The sequence below is a fragment of the Nerophis ophidion genome, linkage group LG11, assembly GCF_033978795.1.
Source record: "Nerophis ophidion isolate RoL-2023_Sa linkage group LG11, RoL_Noph_v1.0, whole genome shotgun sequence".
NCBI lineage: Eukaryota > Metazoa > Chordata > Actinopteri > Syngnathiformes > Syngnathidae > Nerophis > Nerophis ophidion.
In genome coordinates this window covers 40,692,468-40,708,984 of record NC_084621.1, presented here as the reverse complement: position 1 = coordinate 40,708,984, position 16,517 = coordinate 40,692,468, and the positions used below count along the sequence as shown (strand labels likewise).

The following is a 16,517-nucleotide window of genomic DNA, read 5'->3' as shown; positions in this document are numbered from 1 at the left end:
GCGAGGGGGCGGCAGTCAGCAAACGGAGCGAGCAGACCCAATGGGACATTAACATTGAACTGATGGGAGGCTCAGTGACCAGCAGCCATTGTGTTGGAGGGGAGCTAAGCTATGACACGCTCATGCGTAATGGGCCGTAATAATCCACAAATGACAGCGGCCTCACTGGGGATGCAAACGCGGCTTTTAAAGCGCGCCATGCAATTACGAGATTGTTGGGATTAGCTTAAGTTATACTCCTCTCTTGTTAATATCATCTGAAATAAAGATGTGAAATCTGCAAACAAAAGGCTTCATATCGTCTATAAGGGATTTGAAAACAATGTTAACATCTATTTTAGTCAGCATTTCTTCAATTCATCTTTTGCCTTTTGTTATGATAAGTAGCTTAAACTTATTTTTGTGCTGTCAATCTTACATATTTTTAATTTATACCTATCGTAATTTAACTCGGGATGTTCCGATCAGGGTTTTATGCTGCCCATTTCGATACGGGTGAGATCGGCCGATACCAATATGTATCCAATGTATTAACTACATTTTTCCATGTATAATCATTATATATATATATATATATATATATATATATATATATATATATATATATATATGTGTGTGTGTATATGTATATATATATATATATATATATATATATATATATATATATATATATATATATATATATATATATATACATATGGGTGAAGTGAAGTGAATTATATTTATATCGCGCTTTTTCTCTAGTGACTCAAAACGCTTTACATACCCGATCAGGGTTTTATGCTGCCCATTCCGATACGGGTGAGATCGGCCGATATATTTATAATGAGTCCTATTGGCAGACACACTATTTAAACCTGTTTGTCATTCTCCTTTATTACATACTCTTGTTGGAGCAAAACAAAGTCAACAGTACACAATATCTCAACTCAAGTAAAAACTACTACTACTCATTAAAGTTATATGCTTTTTGCCCTCAAAGTCCTCCGGTGTCCAGGGAATGAGTCCCTGAGTTTGTAAACATTAACAAAAACGACAAAAATTATTGAGAAAATAAAACTATGGACTCTGGTACGATTATATGATCTATCCGCCCTTACATGTCGTGTTCTGACTGTGACAATGCTGACATAGTAGCAGTTATATTATCCTCCCTCAAGACTCCTATTGATCTACTTGTTAATTTCATGTTCATATTTGCTTACTTTCTGATGTTATGTGGTTCCATCTACACTTCCTAAACTTTACTCAGCACTTTTTTTTTTTGTTTCAAGATATCTTAGTGGTTAGCTTAGCTTTTCCTATGCCTGCTCTGAGCTTGCTCGACGTGTGTAACATGTTTGGCTTTGTCCTCCAGTGATAATGATACTTAAAAGACTAAGAACTGTAATTAAAAAAAAAGTTAAAGTACCTATGGTTGTCACACACACATTAGGTGTGGCGAAATTACTTTTTGCATTTGACTCATCCCCATTTTCACCCCTTGGGAGGGTGACGGGAGCTGTGAACAGCAGCAGTGGCCGCGCTCGGGAATCATTTTGGTGATTTGCCGTGAGTTGAAATGCAATTTATTTGTGATTATTATTAGCTTAGGGGAGCAACTACATACTGTGCATGGAGACATACAATTAGCTACAAGCTTGTCAGCCTGGGCACTGAAAATAAACACAATATTAGCCAGACGGGATCGGTATTAAAAGACATAAATCGGCAATGGTAATCACATACTTTTTCGCGTATATCGGCTGATACTGATCAGTGGCCGAACAATCGGCACAGTTTTAATTCTAATTATACGGTATATATTTTGTGTATTTGTAGTAAGAAGTATCTATTATTATATACTGATGCATGCACAGTATGCAATAAATATATTTTATGGTTTTATGTGTTATTATTATTATTAGATATGTAGTATTTAGTATAAATACATCAGACGCTAATTGAAATGTTCGGAAATGTTAAACCCCAAAAATGTATGTAATTCATAAATACTTATATATAAAAATATTTTTGTACCTTTTTTGATTATTTTTTAAAAATATTTATTTGAAATACATCTGTTTATACACATTGCTAACCAAATAAACATTTTTGCATGCGATAGTGTGTTAACTTTAACAACCGTAGTATGAATATATAACTTGTGTGACAACTAACCCCAAAGAGAATGTGACGACTAATTAGAAATAGAATTTCTGGCAAGCCTTGAATCAAGCCCAATTTCCCAATAGTAAATAATATTTTATTCAAATCCACTCCAGACAGTGATTCGGAACACCCACAAAATCTAATAACTTGTTGTTTCTTATTCCATTTCCTGAGAAATCAGCCTATACTTTGATTGGTACCATATATGGTTCCATTCCCTATAAAATGCTATCAACCACTTAAAGCTTTCTATTATATTGAAACCCCCATGATTTACACTAATACACAATCTGCTTTTTGATAAAATATGTAATGTTTTGATAGCTTGTTAGTCAGCATGTGTGAGATGAAGGACTTGACACCATCACTATAAGTATACAGTTTGCAAATATCGTATAAATATTGTGTTATTAGTCTTCCCACGGTTATCTGTGATCCATGTAGACCTCAGCACTGCGGAGAAGTGAAGGTCAGGTCAGTGGGGGCAGCAGGCAGTCTGCAGCAGGGCCATGGTGGTCCTAAAAAGACCATCTTGAGCCCTATATCCAAATGGGGTCAACATGCAAATATTAACCCCTGAGTGAAAGCAGCAGATCAATGTTCTCACGTCACTCTCTCTGCCCATGAATGTGTTGGCCTGCACACCACAATGTTGGCATATTTAATGAAATTCACCCTCAACAATAGAGGAGGCAGCCCTTGAGTCTTCTCACTGCTCTGCCTTCACAAAGACCTGTGAATAGAACGCTAGAATAACCCCAAAAATATTCCTTAACCAGCACAGTCCTGGCAGATGAAATTCAGTTGCCGAGTCTCAACCAATCCCACCCACTGCTGCCCCCCCGTGGCCTCCATGGCCCCAGTAACTCCGCACCCATTTGCACCCTCCAATCCTTGTCCCGGGGCCCAGTTCTGGTAGCAGTCCGCCGCTGAACCGGTCCAGAACCAAAAGTTGAAGTTACAAGTGTAGCGTAAGCCGAGCCAGACGTGAGACGACGTAGCGTTCCTCGCCATCGCCGCCGCTCGATCCTGAGCGCCCTGGTCGCTGATGTAGACCAGGTCCATGTGGTGTTCTCTGCAGTAACCCAGCGCTTCCATCCAGGTCATATTTTTACGAATTAAGATCAGGTTACCTGTAGGTGTACAAGGCAAAAACACTGTAAATGACTGAGTTATTTTTTTTCTTGTACACAAAAATATTGAAAATAACATTTGAAGATGTCAGAAATCTCTTATGAGGCCATCATACTCTGTACCATTTCTAGTAGACTTTTGAAACATCAATTCAAACGAGGGCGTAGCACCGAATTCTAGGCCCACAAACACAAGACTCCACACTAAACTCATACACAAACTTGTTTACATGCACTAAAGTTAAGTTAAAGTACCAATGATTGTCAAACACACTCAGTGTTGTGAAATTCTTCTCTGCATTGGACGCATCCCCTTGTTCACCCAATAGGAAGTGGGGGGAGCAGTGAGCAGCAGCAGTGGCCACGTCCAGGAATCATTTTCGGTGATTTAACCCCCAATTCCAACCCTAGATGCTGAGTGCCAAGCAGGGAGGTAATGGGTCCCATTTTTATAGTCTTTGGTATGACTCGGCCGGGGTTTGAACTCATTACCTACCGATCTCAGGGCGGCCACTCTAACCACAAGGCCACTGAGAAGGTTAAAATGTTCAGTTTCCCTTTACTTCAGAGTGTAAAATACAGATGATCTGATACACGTATATGATTATCATCAGTGGATTATACAAATCATAACAATGCATCAATTTTTATTATAATAGTGCATCTCTTGGAGGTTAAGTCTACCCCCAGTGATGTCTCCTTTCCTAACTTGAATTGAGGGTCTTTGAATGCAGCACAATTATGGGCAAAGAAATTTAAAACATCCATCCATCCATCCATTTCTACCACTTGTCCCTTTCAAGGTTTCGGGGGTGCTGGAACCTATACCATAACTTTCTCTTATGCTGTCACAGTTATCTTAATTACATTGTTCCCTTTCTTTCAACCTTGTTCCAGAATGCTGGTGCTCTGTTTGAACGTTTGAAGGTGAGCTTTGAGGACTTATGTGATTAGGATGCCTGGTCTGCTGTTGTCCAGGTGGAACAAGTAATTTTGCATTTTTGATAAGGGTGTAGGTAGTCTTAGACCAGGGCTATCAAACGGACGGCCTGCCTGCCGAATCAGGCCCGCAAACACAGGCTTTCTACGTGTAAAAATGAGCTGACATTTTTCAATGAAAGAAACTATGATTCTAAATGTGTCGACTGGATGACGTCGCTGTGCCAGCAACCTTAGGGTTCCTGGTTCGATCCCCGGCTTCCGCCATCCTAGTCATGTTCGTTGTGTCCTTGAACAAGACACTTTACCCTTTCTCCTGATGGGTCGTAGTTACCATTTACTATGTCACAATAACTATTCTTTGTATCCCCTGAGGTGCGAGAGCGCTCATGACTTCCGAGGGGGCGGAGCTATGTGCCGCTTAAAAAAAAGGCAACACATCCTTGTTTGCATACTACGAACTTATGCTGCTTATTACTGATAGTGCACAGAATGTGGGTTGTTATGTTCATGCCTCGATTGTCAAATATGTTGTTGGTAATGTAACCTGTGACATTTCTACCTAAATCAATGCATGTGATAATCTGTACATTTCGTGTTGTACTTACTGTATGACTTGGGAGACATTTTCTAACTTAATGTGTTTTTAATGAAATGAGTCCAATTTCACAAGTTTTGTTGTAGATGATGCTATATCTGTACATAATAAACCACATGATGTTAGTTTATCAGTTGAGGAAATTGAGGAAATTACATTAATAACATCCTGTAATTTGATTTTGATAATATTATCAATTTCATCTTCAGATAGATTAAAAATAACACCAATGGGAGCATTTTAAAACTCTCCTAGACTCAATTCCACCTATTTGACTGATGAAGATTATCACATCATTTGTTAAAAAAGTATAAATAACGATAAATGAAGATAGAATACTATTACCCGCAACATGTAAGTTTAAAATAAAACATTTTCAGAATGTGCTTGGTATATTTTTAAACAAAGAAAACAATCTTAAATTGTCTTTATTGTTATGTTATCGTACCATGATTTTAATTTATTCCCACTTGAGAATATATATTCCTAAATGTGGCCCCTGAGCTAAAATGACACCATTTGAATCAAGCAACTTTATCATTGAACTTTCACAGATATATTTATTTTACATTTACATGTATGCCCCTTTTTTTGGTGACTTAACAATATTTTCTGGACTATAAGGTGCACTTAAAAAAAATTTTTTTCTCAAAAATCGACAGTGCGCCTTATAACCTAATGTACAGAACAATTCTGGTTTTGCTTAACGACCTAGAAGCTATTTTATTTGGTACATGGTGAAATTATGAATGTGACCAGTAGATGGCAGTCAAACATAAGAGATAAGCGTAGACTGCAATATAATGGCAGTCACATATAAGAGATAGGTGTAGACTGCAATAAGGCTCAAGTAAACAACACCAACATTTTATATGTTTCATTGACAATATAGAACATTACACGGCGCTCAAAAATCTAGCAAAAGGTTTTAGTACGTCTTTGGTTAGCTATGGAGCTGCACAGCTTGATGGATTGTACTGTGCTTCAACATACGAGAATTATTATAGTGTGTGTATAAGGTTAGAAATATTATCTGGCTTTTTGCTTTGCAATATTATGCAAAAGCAACTTTTCTTTCTTTCTTGTACCTGCTGATCTGTATTTGGGATCCGCAAAATTCCTGAAAAATTACAAGAGTCCGTTTTTGTAGTCGGTGAAGACGATGTAGTTGATAAGGTTCTTCTTTTTCTCTATCTTCTTGTTATGGGACATTCATCCTCTGCTTTTAGCTTTTCTAAAATAAAGTAGTGTAAAGTTCTTACTTATACCTGTCAGTAAACTCGCCATGAAAGCGCTAAAACATACCGGTCTAGTGAGTTTACATTATTCACCCAAGTCGCTTTAGTTATTAGCGGTTTTTCACGGGACACATTTCCGGTGGTTGTTATTGCACTAGTGAGCCATGGATGAGGAGATGATGCTCTCTTATTGATTTAAGTAGAGTCTTAATGTCATTAAAACAGTTAGCTCCATCTTTTGACACTTCATCTACTCCTGTCCTTGCACGGTACACTGCTACAACAAAGATGACAGGGAGAAGACGCTGCCGAAAGGTGAGCCTCGTAAATAAGACTGCAGAAAAAACGGCACATCTGGAAGCGACAGTCAGAAAGCGGCTTGAAGATGATCTGTAAAACATAATCTATGCAACATTTTGACCAAAGAATCACAATTACCTGTTATGTAGACCACAAGGTAGTCTTTTCCATTTAGAAAAAAAAAAAAATAATGACTCCTTTAATGCGCCCTATAATCCAATGCGCCTTATATATGAAAAAAGATCGAAATAAGACCATTCATCGGCAGTCTGCCTTATAACTCGGTGTGCCCAATGGTCCGGAAAATACGGTACATTTTAAATGACGGAATAAAACATCTTCAAACTTTACAAAGCCTTAGGGCCTTCCTGCACTTCAGGTTCAGTACAACATCCCCACTCACCCCTCCACCTCAATGCCTCTGATGTCAGATATACTACAGAGACAAAGTGAACTACCTGGTCTTTTCTCCAGCCTGTATACACTAACTCACATCAAATGCTGAAAAGGGGTTTGGAGGCTCACAGTTAATCTGTGGCTCTGTTTCTACCCACCACCACCCTCATTTTTAGATAAACTGTTTCTTTCTTTGATTGATTGTGACACGGCTATGGTTACCATTTGGCTTTTCCAAGCGTCACGCTATACTGTATGCTATAAATGTGAGTATCTCTAAAATGGGTGACTTACAAATTGGTGTTGTTGTGTCACAATGCTCAATACTGCAAAAAAGTTCACCATGTAGGCTCATAAAATTTATATTTGAACAAATTCCTTTTTGTTCAAAAAGGAACAAAAAGTTCCTTTTTTAACAAAGTTTAGGCTTCACGGCAGGCACGTGCACACATAGGGCCCTATGGGTGCTTGAGCCCTTGCCCTTTTTTGCCTCGTCTTAAAAAGTGCTCTCTGCCTGTGTGTGTTTTTTATTTTTTTATTTATTTTTCTTGAAACAACATTAATAAATTCCTGTCAGGGATGTAAAAACAAAAACAAAACAAAAAACAGCGGTACAAAAACGCCACGTTTTCTTGTAATACCGGGTTGTTTGAGCCTGCCGCTTCCGCCAGAGAGAGAGAGAGAGAGAGAGAGAGGGCGAGTGAGTGAGTAAGTGAGAGGAGAGAGAGCCAACTGCGCCCCTGACTGAGTAGATGTGACAGTGGAGCAACTTGAACCTGTGAGTTGTGGTCTAGTCGCCGTCCACTTATTCAGCATCTAATATGGGTCATATTTAAAAAAAAACGCTGTATTATTCTATTATTCAATGTGTCAGCTTCTGTGTTTGCCGGACGTCGGAGCACGGTGCATCAAGTGAGCACGGCACATCAATTCGGCACAGAGCAGAGCGGATCGTGTGGGACAGGAAGTAGTGTACAAAATACAAAATAAAACACTGGGTTAATTTTCAAAATAAAATGCACTGTGTTTACGGCGGATCACATTTCTCTCACAGTAGAGGTTTAGATATAAAGTTTATTGTGACTTTGCTATTACTGTGTGGGTTAACAAAATAATAAATAATAATAATGATAATAATAACAATAATAAGAGTAATAATAATGATAATGATAGTAATAATATTGATAATAATAATAATTATTATTATTGATAATAATAATAATTTCAGCATTATGGGGATATAAGATGTAGGTTATCTGTTAGGAATATTACCATCTGTATTTAAACTTGATTCATCTTGATTATGCCTGCAGCACAATGCCAAAAAAAGAAAGGATACAGAAAAGGAAGGAGAAGGAGCACCAGGAAGCAACAAAGGGTAGCAGACCTCTTAATGCATGGCTAAAACCAAGTACTACCACCAGAATTCAAGAAAGACCACAGACCTCAGAAAGTGTCACATACTAAAGTTTCACGCTGTGAATTTTAAACAAGGAATCACCGTGTGTTTGTGTGGCTGGAGGCTAAAGCTTCCCAACTCCGTCTTTCTACTTTGACTTCTCCAATATTAATTGAACAAATTGCAAAAGATTCAGCAACACAGATCTCCAAAATACTGTGTAATTATGCCGTTAAAGCAGACGACTTTTAGCTGTGTGTGTGCGCAGCGCTCATATTCATAACAGCCCGTGACGTCACGCGTACACATCATCATTACGTGACGTTTTGAAGAAAAAAGTCCTGGGAAATTTTAAATTGCAATTTAGTAAACTAAAAAGGCCGCATTGGCATGTGTTGCAATGTTAATATTTCATCATTGATATATAAACTATCAGACTGTGTGGTGGGTAGTAGTGGGTTTCAGTAGGCCTTTAAAGTCAGTTTTATTTGCAGACGACACAACTGCTTTCTGTTCAGGAGATAACACACAGAAGATAATACAAATAATAACAGAAGAAATTAACACATTTAAAAAATGGTTTGAAAAAAACAGACTATTTTTGAATCTCAGTAAAACTACAATAATGCTATTTTGTAACAGTAGAAAAGAGCATCATACACAAATACAAATAGATGGAGTAGATATTGAAAGGGTAAAAGAAACAAGATTTTTGGGAGTTTTTATAGATGATAAAATGAACTGGAAATCTCATATACAAAACATACAACATAATGTGGCAATAAACATTTCAATAATGAATAAAGCAAAATACTTCCTGGGCCAAAAATCACTTCATATTCTCTACTGCTCGCTAGTGTTACCATATCTGAGTTATTGTGTAGAAATATGCGGAAATAACTACAAATGTGCGCTACATTCGTTAACTGTGTTACAAAAAAAAACAATTAGACTGATACATAATGTTGGATATAGAGAACATACAAACCTTTTATTTATTGAGTCAAAAATATTAAAGTTTGGTGATTTGGTAAAATTGCAAACAGCTAAAATGATGTACAAAGTAAATTATAACCTGCTACTAAAGAATGTACAACACTTCTTCTCAACTGAAGAGGAGAAATACAACCTTAGAGGAAAATCTAATTTAAAACATCTGTATGCACATACAACACTTAAAACCTTTAGCATATCAGTATGTGGAATTAAATTATGGAATGGATTAAGTAAAGAAGTTAAACATTGTACTGATATGATCCAGTTTAAGAGATTGTTCAAATTAATAATGCTTACAAAGTACAAAGAAGAAGAATCATGAGAAATACTTTCAACCTTATTGAAAATAAGATATTTCTGCATCTCAGTATGTTAATAATGACTGAATTAATTGATTAGATATTACAAAACTGTTGTGTATACTAATTCACGGATGTTATTTTATTATAAAAAGGTCATTAAATGATTCTATATATTTGTAAACACTCTGAAGTGGGAAAGGGGTAAGGATTAAATAAGCTTTTCTTCTTCCTACTCCTTTTCGGACATGATGTAAAATGAAATGATACGAAACTGTGTGATGTACTATACTGTAAGTGTGTTCATGTTTGAAATAGACTAAAGAATGAAAGAAAAAAAGAAAGAATATACGATCATTATTCCACATTGATCTCAAAAACCACTGTGCTCATCATCCCAAGTACAAGTACAGCCGCATTAAACGACAAACAGGAAAAGCTAAGGCAAGAACCACGGACTATGCTGTCTGTTTGATAGATCTGATCCTAAAACCGAGGTCCAAATATAACAACCTGTGTCCCATGGTTAGTCTCGTGGGCCTAAAATGAATCACTGATGTTTACGGTAGCTCCCGATACAACCACTACAACACTACGTCCTATAAAAAACTTAAAAGGATTCCCACCATGGGAACAGACTGGCCAAAATACTGGTGGTACCTCACAGCCCATCCAATATGGGGGAAATTGGACACTGGTCACTACATACAGTGGGCCCAAAAAAAATATTTCGTCAGCCACCGTTTGTGCAAGTTCTCCCACTTAAAATGATGACAGAGGTCTTTAATTTTCATCATAGGTACACTTCAACTGTGAGAGACAGAATGTGAAAAAAAAAAATCCAGGAATTCACATTGTAGGAATTTTAAAGAATGTATTTGTAATTTATGGTGGAAAATAAGTATTTGGTCAACCATTCAAAGCTCTCACTGATAGAAGGAGGTTTTGGCTTTTTATTTCAACATTTCATATTTGTGTTATCGTATTCGACTGACTGCAGATGATATTGTGTATAGAGTTGGAGTTGTTTTTAGATGGAGTATTAGAAAATAAAGGGTTAACTTAGGTATCTTTAGCGTGATCAGTGGCCTTGTGGTTAGAGTGTCCGCCCTGAGATTGGTAGGTCATACCAAAGACTATAAAAATGGGACCAATTGCCTCCCTGCTTGACACTCAGCATCAAAGATTGGAATTGGGCGTTAAATCACCAAAATGATTCCTGAGCGTGGCCACCGCTGCTCACTGCTCCCCTCACCTCCCAGGGGGTGAACAAGGGGATGGGGCAAATGCAGAGGGTAATTTCACCACACTTTGTGTGTGTGTGTGTGTGTGTGTGTGTGTGACTATCAGTGGTACTTTAACTGTTGCTTTAAGTAACAATGGTAGTCTTTCCCATTATGCAAATGTCCCCCCTCTCTTAAATGCCACATCTTGTTACATATCATTTTTGTATAAACTTAATAGTTTTTGTTTCATTGTGACCTAAGTTCTGGTAGGTCAATTATTTTGAATGTGCACTGAAGGCCCAGGTACGGAACATCGCCCTCCACTGTGTTCTTTGTTGTCTCTGCCAGTGACACATACCTGAACATAATTGTTGTGTTGAAGTAGCTGCTGTAGAATTAATGGGTATCTCCTCTGAAGATGAGCTGGTGGACGGAAATGTGACACCTTGTGTCTCCTGTGTGCTCGTCTCACCGGTTGGTACAACTTTGCTGGCTGCATAAAATCACAAAAATGCAGCAATGCTATATTTAGGTGCTTGGAATACCTGATGTTCCTCTTGTATTTGAATTGTGTTTACATCACCAGTTTTTTTTCCATGAAACAAAATGTCTACTTGATTTGGGATATGAAAGCTAGACTTATAGTAGGTCAAGGACTTGGTTCTTATCATTTTCCTTAATACAGTAATTTATACTATTTTCCTATTACTGTTGTAATACTAATCTATTTTGGTTAAACAAGCATTAAACTACTGTATCTACAGGTCAACCTTGCCAACATTTTACATAAAGTGACTATTTTAGTTGGTAATGATACAAAAGACATTACAAAGAGTTAATCAAATGAAAATTGGTAAACATTTTTTACAATGTGTCATAATGTTGAATGTCCACAATTGTTCATACCCTTTCGGAGTACCGTCATAGCCAAAATAATAAGTGTCATAGCTGCATAAGCTATAGTATTTACTTTTCTGTAAACACGGCCCCACTAAAAGTAGTTCCTCAGCGTTAGCGCTTATAATAAAAATATCATTGATATTTGTTTAATATTCAGGTTAGGACATGTAGATGGAGCATTGTTGGCGGTTTTTGGATGTTTTTAGAGGGCTTTATGGGTGCAAAATATTATTCCTATTAGCTGCATTGTTAGCTACCTTGTACTTGCTGTATATTAAAAATGTAAAAACGCTGTGTATTAATGTTTCTGCTCCTACTAAACTAAAACTAAAGATAAATTTATTTTACCTTTGACATAACTGAAATTTGCTTAGCAGGTTTGGGAAAAAAGTTTTTTATTTATTTTTCTGACGCTAAAGTCTTTTGGTGCCTAAAAACTGCTGCTCCAAAACAGGATTCTTTTTAACATTTTTGACTTGGGGCCTACTCAAATATTAACACTGACTTAGTAATCTTACTCTTGAGTTAAATCTTTTTCAATTATTATATCTAACCTACTTACAGTTTACAACCTTGACAAATGATATGAAGCCATGTGTTAATCACAAATATTATTATTTACAAACCCCAAATCCAGTTAAGTTGGCACGTTGTGTAAATCGTAAATAAAAACTGAATAGAATAACTTGCAAATCATTTTCAACCTATATTCAATTGAATAGACTGCAAAGACAAGAAATTTAATGTTTGAACTAAGAAACACATTTTTTTGGGGCAAATAATCATTAACTTAGAATTTAATGGCAGCAACATATTGCAAAACTTTTTTTTTTTACCACTGTTTTACATGGCCTTTCCTTTTAACAACACTCAGTAAACTTTTGGGGACCGAGGAGACCAATTTTTTAAGCTTTTCTGATTGAATTCTTTCCCATTCTTGCTTGCTGTACAGTTTAAATTGTTCAACAGTCCGGGGTCTCTGTTGTCGTATTTTACACTTCATAATGCACCACACATTTTCAATGGACTACAGGCAGGCCAGTTTAGTACTCACACTCTTTTACTACGAAGCCATGCTGTTGTAACACATCCAGAATGTGGCTTGGCATTGTCTTGATGAAATAAGCAGGGGCGTCCATGAAAACGTTGCTTAGAAGGCAACATATGTTGCTCCAAAACCTGTATGTACCTTTCAGCATTAATGGTGTCTTCACAAATGTGTAAGTTACCCATGCCTTGGACACAAATACACCCCCATACCATCACAGATGCTGGCTTTTGAACTTCATACCTATAACAGCCCGGATGGTTCTTTTCCACTTTGGTCCGGAGGACACGACATCTAAAGTTTCCAAAAACAATTTGAAATGTGGACTCGTCAGACCACAGAACACTTTTCCACTTGCATCAGTCCCTCTTAGATGAGCTCGGGCCCAGCAAAGCCGGCGGCGTTTCTGGGTGTTGTTGATAAATGGCTTTCGCTTTGCATAGTAGAGTTTTAACTGGCACTTACAAATGTAGCGACAAACAGTAGTTACTGAAAGTGGTTTTCTGAAGTGTTCCTGAGCCCATGTGGTGATATCCTTTACACACGGATGTCGCTTTTTCATGCAGTAACATCTGAGGAATCGAATTCTTCGGCCTTACCGCTTAAGTGCAGTGATTTATCCAGATTCCCTCAACTTTAGATGATATTACAGACGGTGAAATCCCTAATTTCCTTGCAATATCTCATTGTGACATGTTGTTCTTAAACTGTTCGACAATTTGCTCACGCATTTGTTCAAAAAGTGGTGACCCTTGCCCTATTGTGAATGACTGAGCATTACATAGAAACTGGTTTCATACCCAATCATGGCACCCACCTGTTCCCAATTAGCCTGTTCACCTGTGGGATGTTCAAAATAAGTGTTTGATGAGCATTCCTCAACTTTCTCAGCCTTTTTTGCCACTTGTGCCAGATTTTTGTAAACATGTTGTACCCATCAAATTCAAAATGAGCTAATATTTGCAAAAAATAACAAAGTTTACCATTTTAAACGTTAAGTAATTTGTATTTGCAGTCTATTCAATTGAATATAGGTGGAAAAAGATTTGCAAATCATTGTATTATGTTTTTATTTACAATTTACACAAAGTGCCAACTTCACCGGTTTTGGGTTTGGTATTTAACACAATGACCTTAGACTTAGGTCAGGCTGATGAGAAATATAAGTACTAACCAAATATACTGCATACAAAGAGACTCATAACTGATGAAAAATAAATATACATACAATTATGTTGTGCTAAAATAAACTAAATCAATAATGTATATGTTTTTAACAAAACTGTCAATAAAAATGAATTGTAAACAAAAATGCAGCTCTACCACTTTAGTCATAATTTTTGTGCTTATGAATCTTCTCTATGACTTTAGCTCCAGACTTCTTCCGTTTGTTAAAGAGTGTCAGTACTGCCACAAGTGTTGGAAAAGTGTATTACAACTGGGTGCTGCTGCGGCCCATACGGACCACAGCTAACAAACAGATATTTGTATATTTATATGTAGTATATCACACCTGTAAGCTGATGGAAAAGCCCGACATTAAAATCCAACCCAGAAATGAGTCAACTTACGGCCATGACAGACAAAGGTGTGCTTGCTGCTGCATCCCAGATCATTCCAGCGGCTTTCGTCTTTGAACACTGCGGCAACACAATCCTGATTAGCAGAGTTTGGTTGCTGTGGTTTCCAGTGGCGGAAGGACGACTCGCTCCCATCAGACCACTTCCAGGCATCTCGGAAGAGGCCGATCCACACGTTCTGAGATGTGGACACATTTCGGACATCCACGTTCTCTTCCGCTGAGCCCACACCAACCAAATCCATGGACAAATCCCTGCAATGCTTTTGGGCGTCCCGCCATGATTTGGTGTTGCCAACAAAAATGTAGTTGCTGGTGTCATTGATGTTGCCTGCAAGGTTTTCACAGAGAGCATGATTTGTGACGTTCTATAAACAATGACTTGTGGTAGGATGATTGTATTAATAGTGGATGTTCAAAAGTCAAACACAATCCATTCTTCGCTTGTTGAAGTTATTTTTCAGATTATATTTTTTTTGTTTTAGTTTGTCTTTGCCAACCGAAAAACACTATTTAACGTTACTAACTGCCACACAAGGATAATACAACTAAAAGAAAGCACATTTTTGAAGACGCCTGACAGACAGTAATGCGTCCTGACACCTAGTGTTTTATTCTGGCTATTTGTTTGCTGTGCCCCTCTTTAAATAAACTCCTTCCTGTGTTTTTCCAACTCTAAATCTTATAATACACATTTTTAATTATTTGAAATGTGTAATGGTGTGGTGATGCAACTTTGTTTTATTTTTGTACAAGCTTCTTAAGTTAAAAAATATACTTGGGTAACAGGACTAAAAGTAACAGGAGTGATTTTTTTTTAACCATAGAATTTGCAAATAGATGAAATACAGTATAGCCGCTAATTAAAAAAAATATATATATATTTTGAAAATAGATTAAATAATACAAAACATTTTGAAATAGCATCCGATGTGCGGAGAATGAACGGAATGATGCAAGTTGATGTGTTGTGGATAATGCATGCACCCGTGGAATATTTTCACATTTTTCCCACAGCAACAGGACAGAGTGAAAACCTAGTGGCACAACTACAGTGTAAATGTACATATATATATATATATGTATATATATATATATATATATATATATATATATATATATATATATATATATATATATATATATATTTTTTTTTTTTTTTTTTTTCTTATCGTCAATTTTATACTGTATTCCTTTTCTCTTACTCCTGGAATTAACATAGGTCTAATACATGTCTGACACTATAAGAACACATATTTTTTTAAACTTTTGTCAGTATGTCCTGTTTAAGAAGTTGAGAGTTGACAATGTTGGCTGTGAAGTAGAAAAATTACAGGTTTTCAGGCAATCAAATTGGGCAGTTTGTTAATAAACTTCTCCTGCTAGCCACGAGCAATTACTTTACATTAATTAAATGGGAAATGTAGAATTTGTGTGCTTTTGAGAAGCTTTCACAAATGTTGGTTATGAGTTATTTGTCGTATTTGCTTTGCCCCTATTGTACTAAGCAGATTGACCCTTTCCAATGTCTAAATTTTGTTTCTATGGTTATCTTCAAACTCTTCTTCCAATAGGAGTTGACTGCACAAAACATGGACTCAGTGGGTTGAAGTCCCATGACGCACGATGGTGGTTTCATTATTTATTTAAAATTAATTTAGGGGAGTTCAACTTTGAATGTTCCACTACTGCTGTACTTACCCTGACAAACAAAGCTCCTTTTGAGTTTGCAATCACTCTCAAACCATTGACCAAGTAGATTCATGGCTGCACATGAATTTTGGACCAAGCCCTGTGGTTGTCCTGCCATCCAATTAGAAAAATTGAGTTTTTGATGAGGCCAAGCCCAGTGCCACTTTGGTGCATCTCCCATCTCCAGTCCTATCCACGCTCGGACTGTGGTATTTGGAACAGAAGCCATCAAGTCGGCCATATCTGTCAGGTTGTTAACGGTAGCCAGGTCGGTGTACATCTCTCTGCAATACTCCTTCGCTTCTTCGTAGCTTCTGGACAGGGAGACGTGGTGGAAGTGGGAGAATGCCAGTTGAAAAGAATACAATTCTGTGGGGTAAAAACTCTTACTTTAGTGTCCAAAACAACCCATCCATCCATCCTTTTTTCTACAGTGTTGCAAAATACGAGACACAGTACAAACCTGATATTAATAATAGAAATAAGGTTTCAGTCATTTTCATCATGATGAATGTGCTCAGGCAGATATATTATAGTAACAAAAATATTTACTCTTAAAAAAAAGGTATGCGTTCATATTCAGAATATGAAGTGGCAGCTGCTTCAAACAATAGCTTTGCAAT

At 37.0% G+C, this 16,517-nt stretch overlaps 1 protein-coding gene across 2 annotated transcripts; it reads right to left on the bottom strand.

The window, feature by feature from the left end:
• Positions 1-954: 954 nt before the first annotated feature.
• LOC133562085 (macrophage mannose receptor 1-like) lies at positions 955-16,517 on the bottom strand. Of its 2 annotated transcripts, none has more exons than XM_061915936.1 (5): positions 16,358-16,517; positions 15,904-16,208; positions 14,195-14,533; positions 11,034-11,168; positions 955-3,284 (listed from the first exon to the last, which is right to left on the bottom strand). In XM_061915936.1, the coding sequence occupies exons 2-5, from the start codon at positions 16,172-16,174 to the stop codon at positions 2,923-2,925; spliced, it is 1,107 nt and encodes a 368-aa protein (XP_061771920.1). In that variant the 5' UTR covers positions 16,175-16,208; positions 16,358-16,517; the 3' UTR covers positions 955-2,922. The 2 variants fall into 2 exon arrangements, with proteins under 2 accessions (XP_061771920.1, XP_061771919.1); XM_061915935.1 differs by having other exon boundaries at positions 956-3,284; positions 15,904-16,263.

Bases quoted from the DNA above. Each gene is read 5' to 3' on its own strand.
- LOC133562085 (XM_061915935.1), bottom strand. From the start codon at position 16,400: ATGATGAAAATGACTGAAACCTTATTTCTATTATTAATATCAG. The intron at 16,264-16,357 runs GTTTGTACTGTG...TTTACCCCACAG, and splicing joins ATTTCTATTATTAATATCAG to AATTGTATTCTTTTCAACTG. The intron at 3,285-11,033 runs GTATGTGTCACT...GTACACCTACAG, and splicing joins AACACAACAATTATGTTCAG to GTAACCTGATCTTAATTCGT.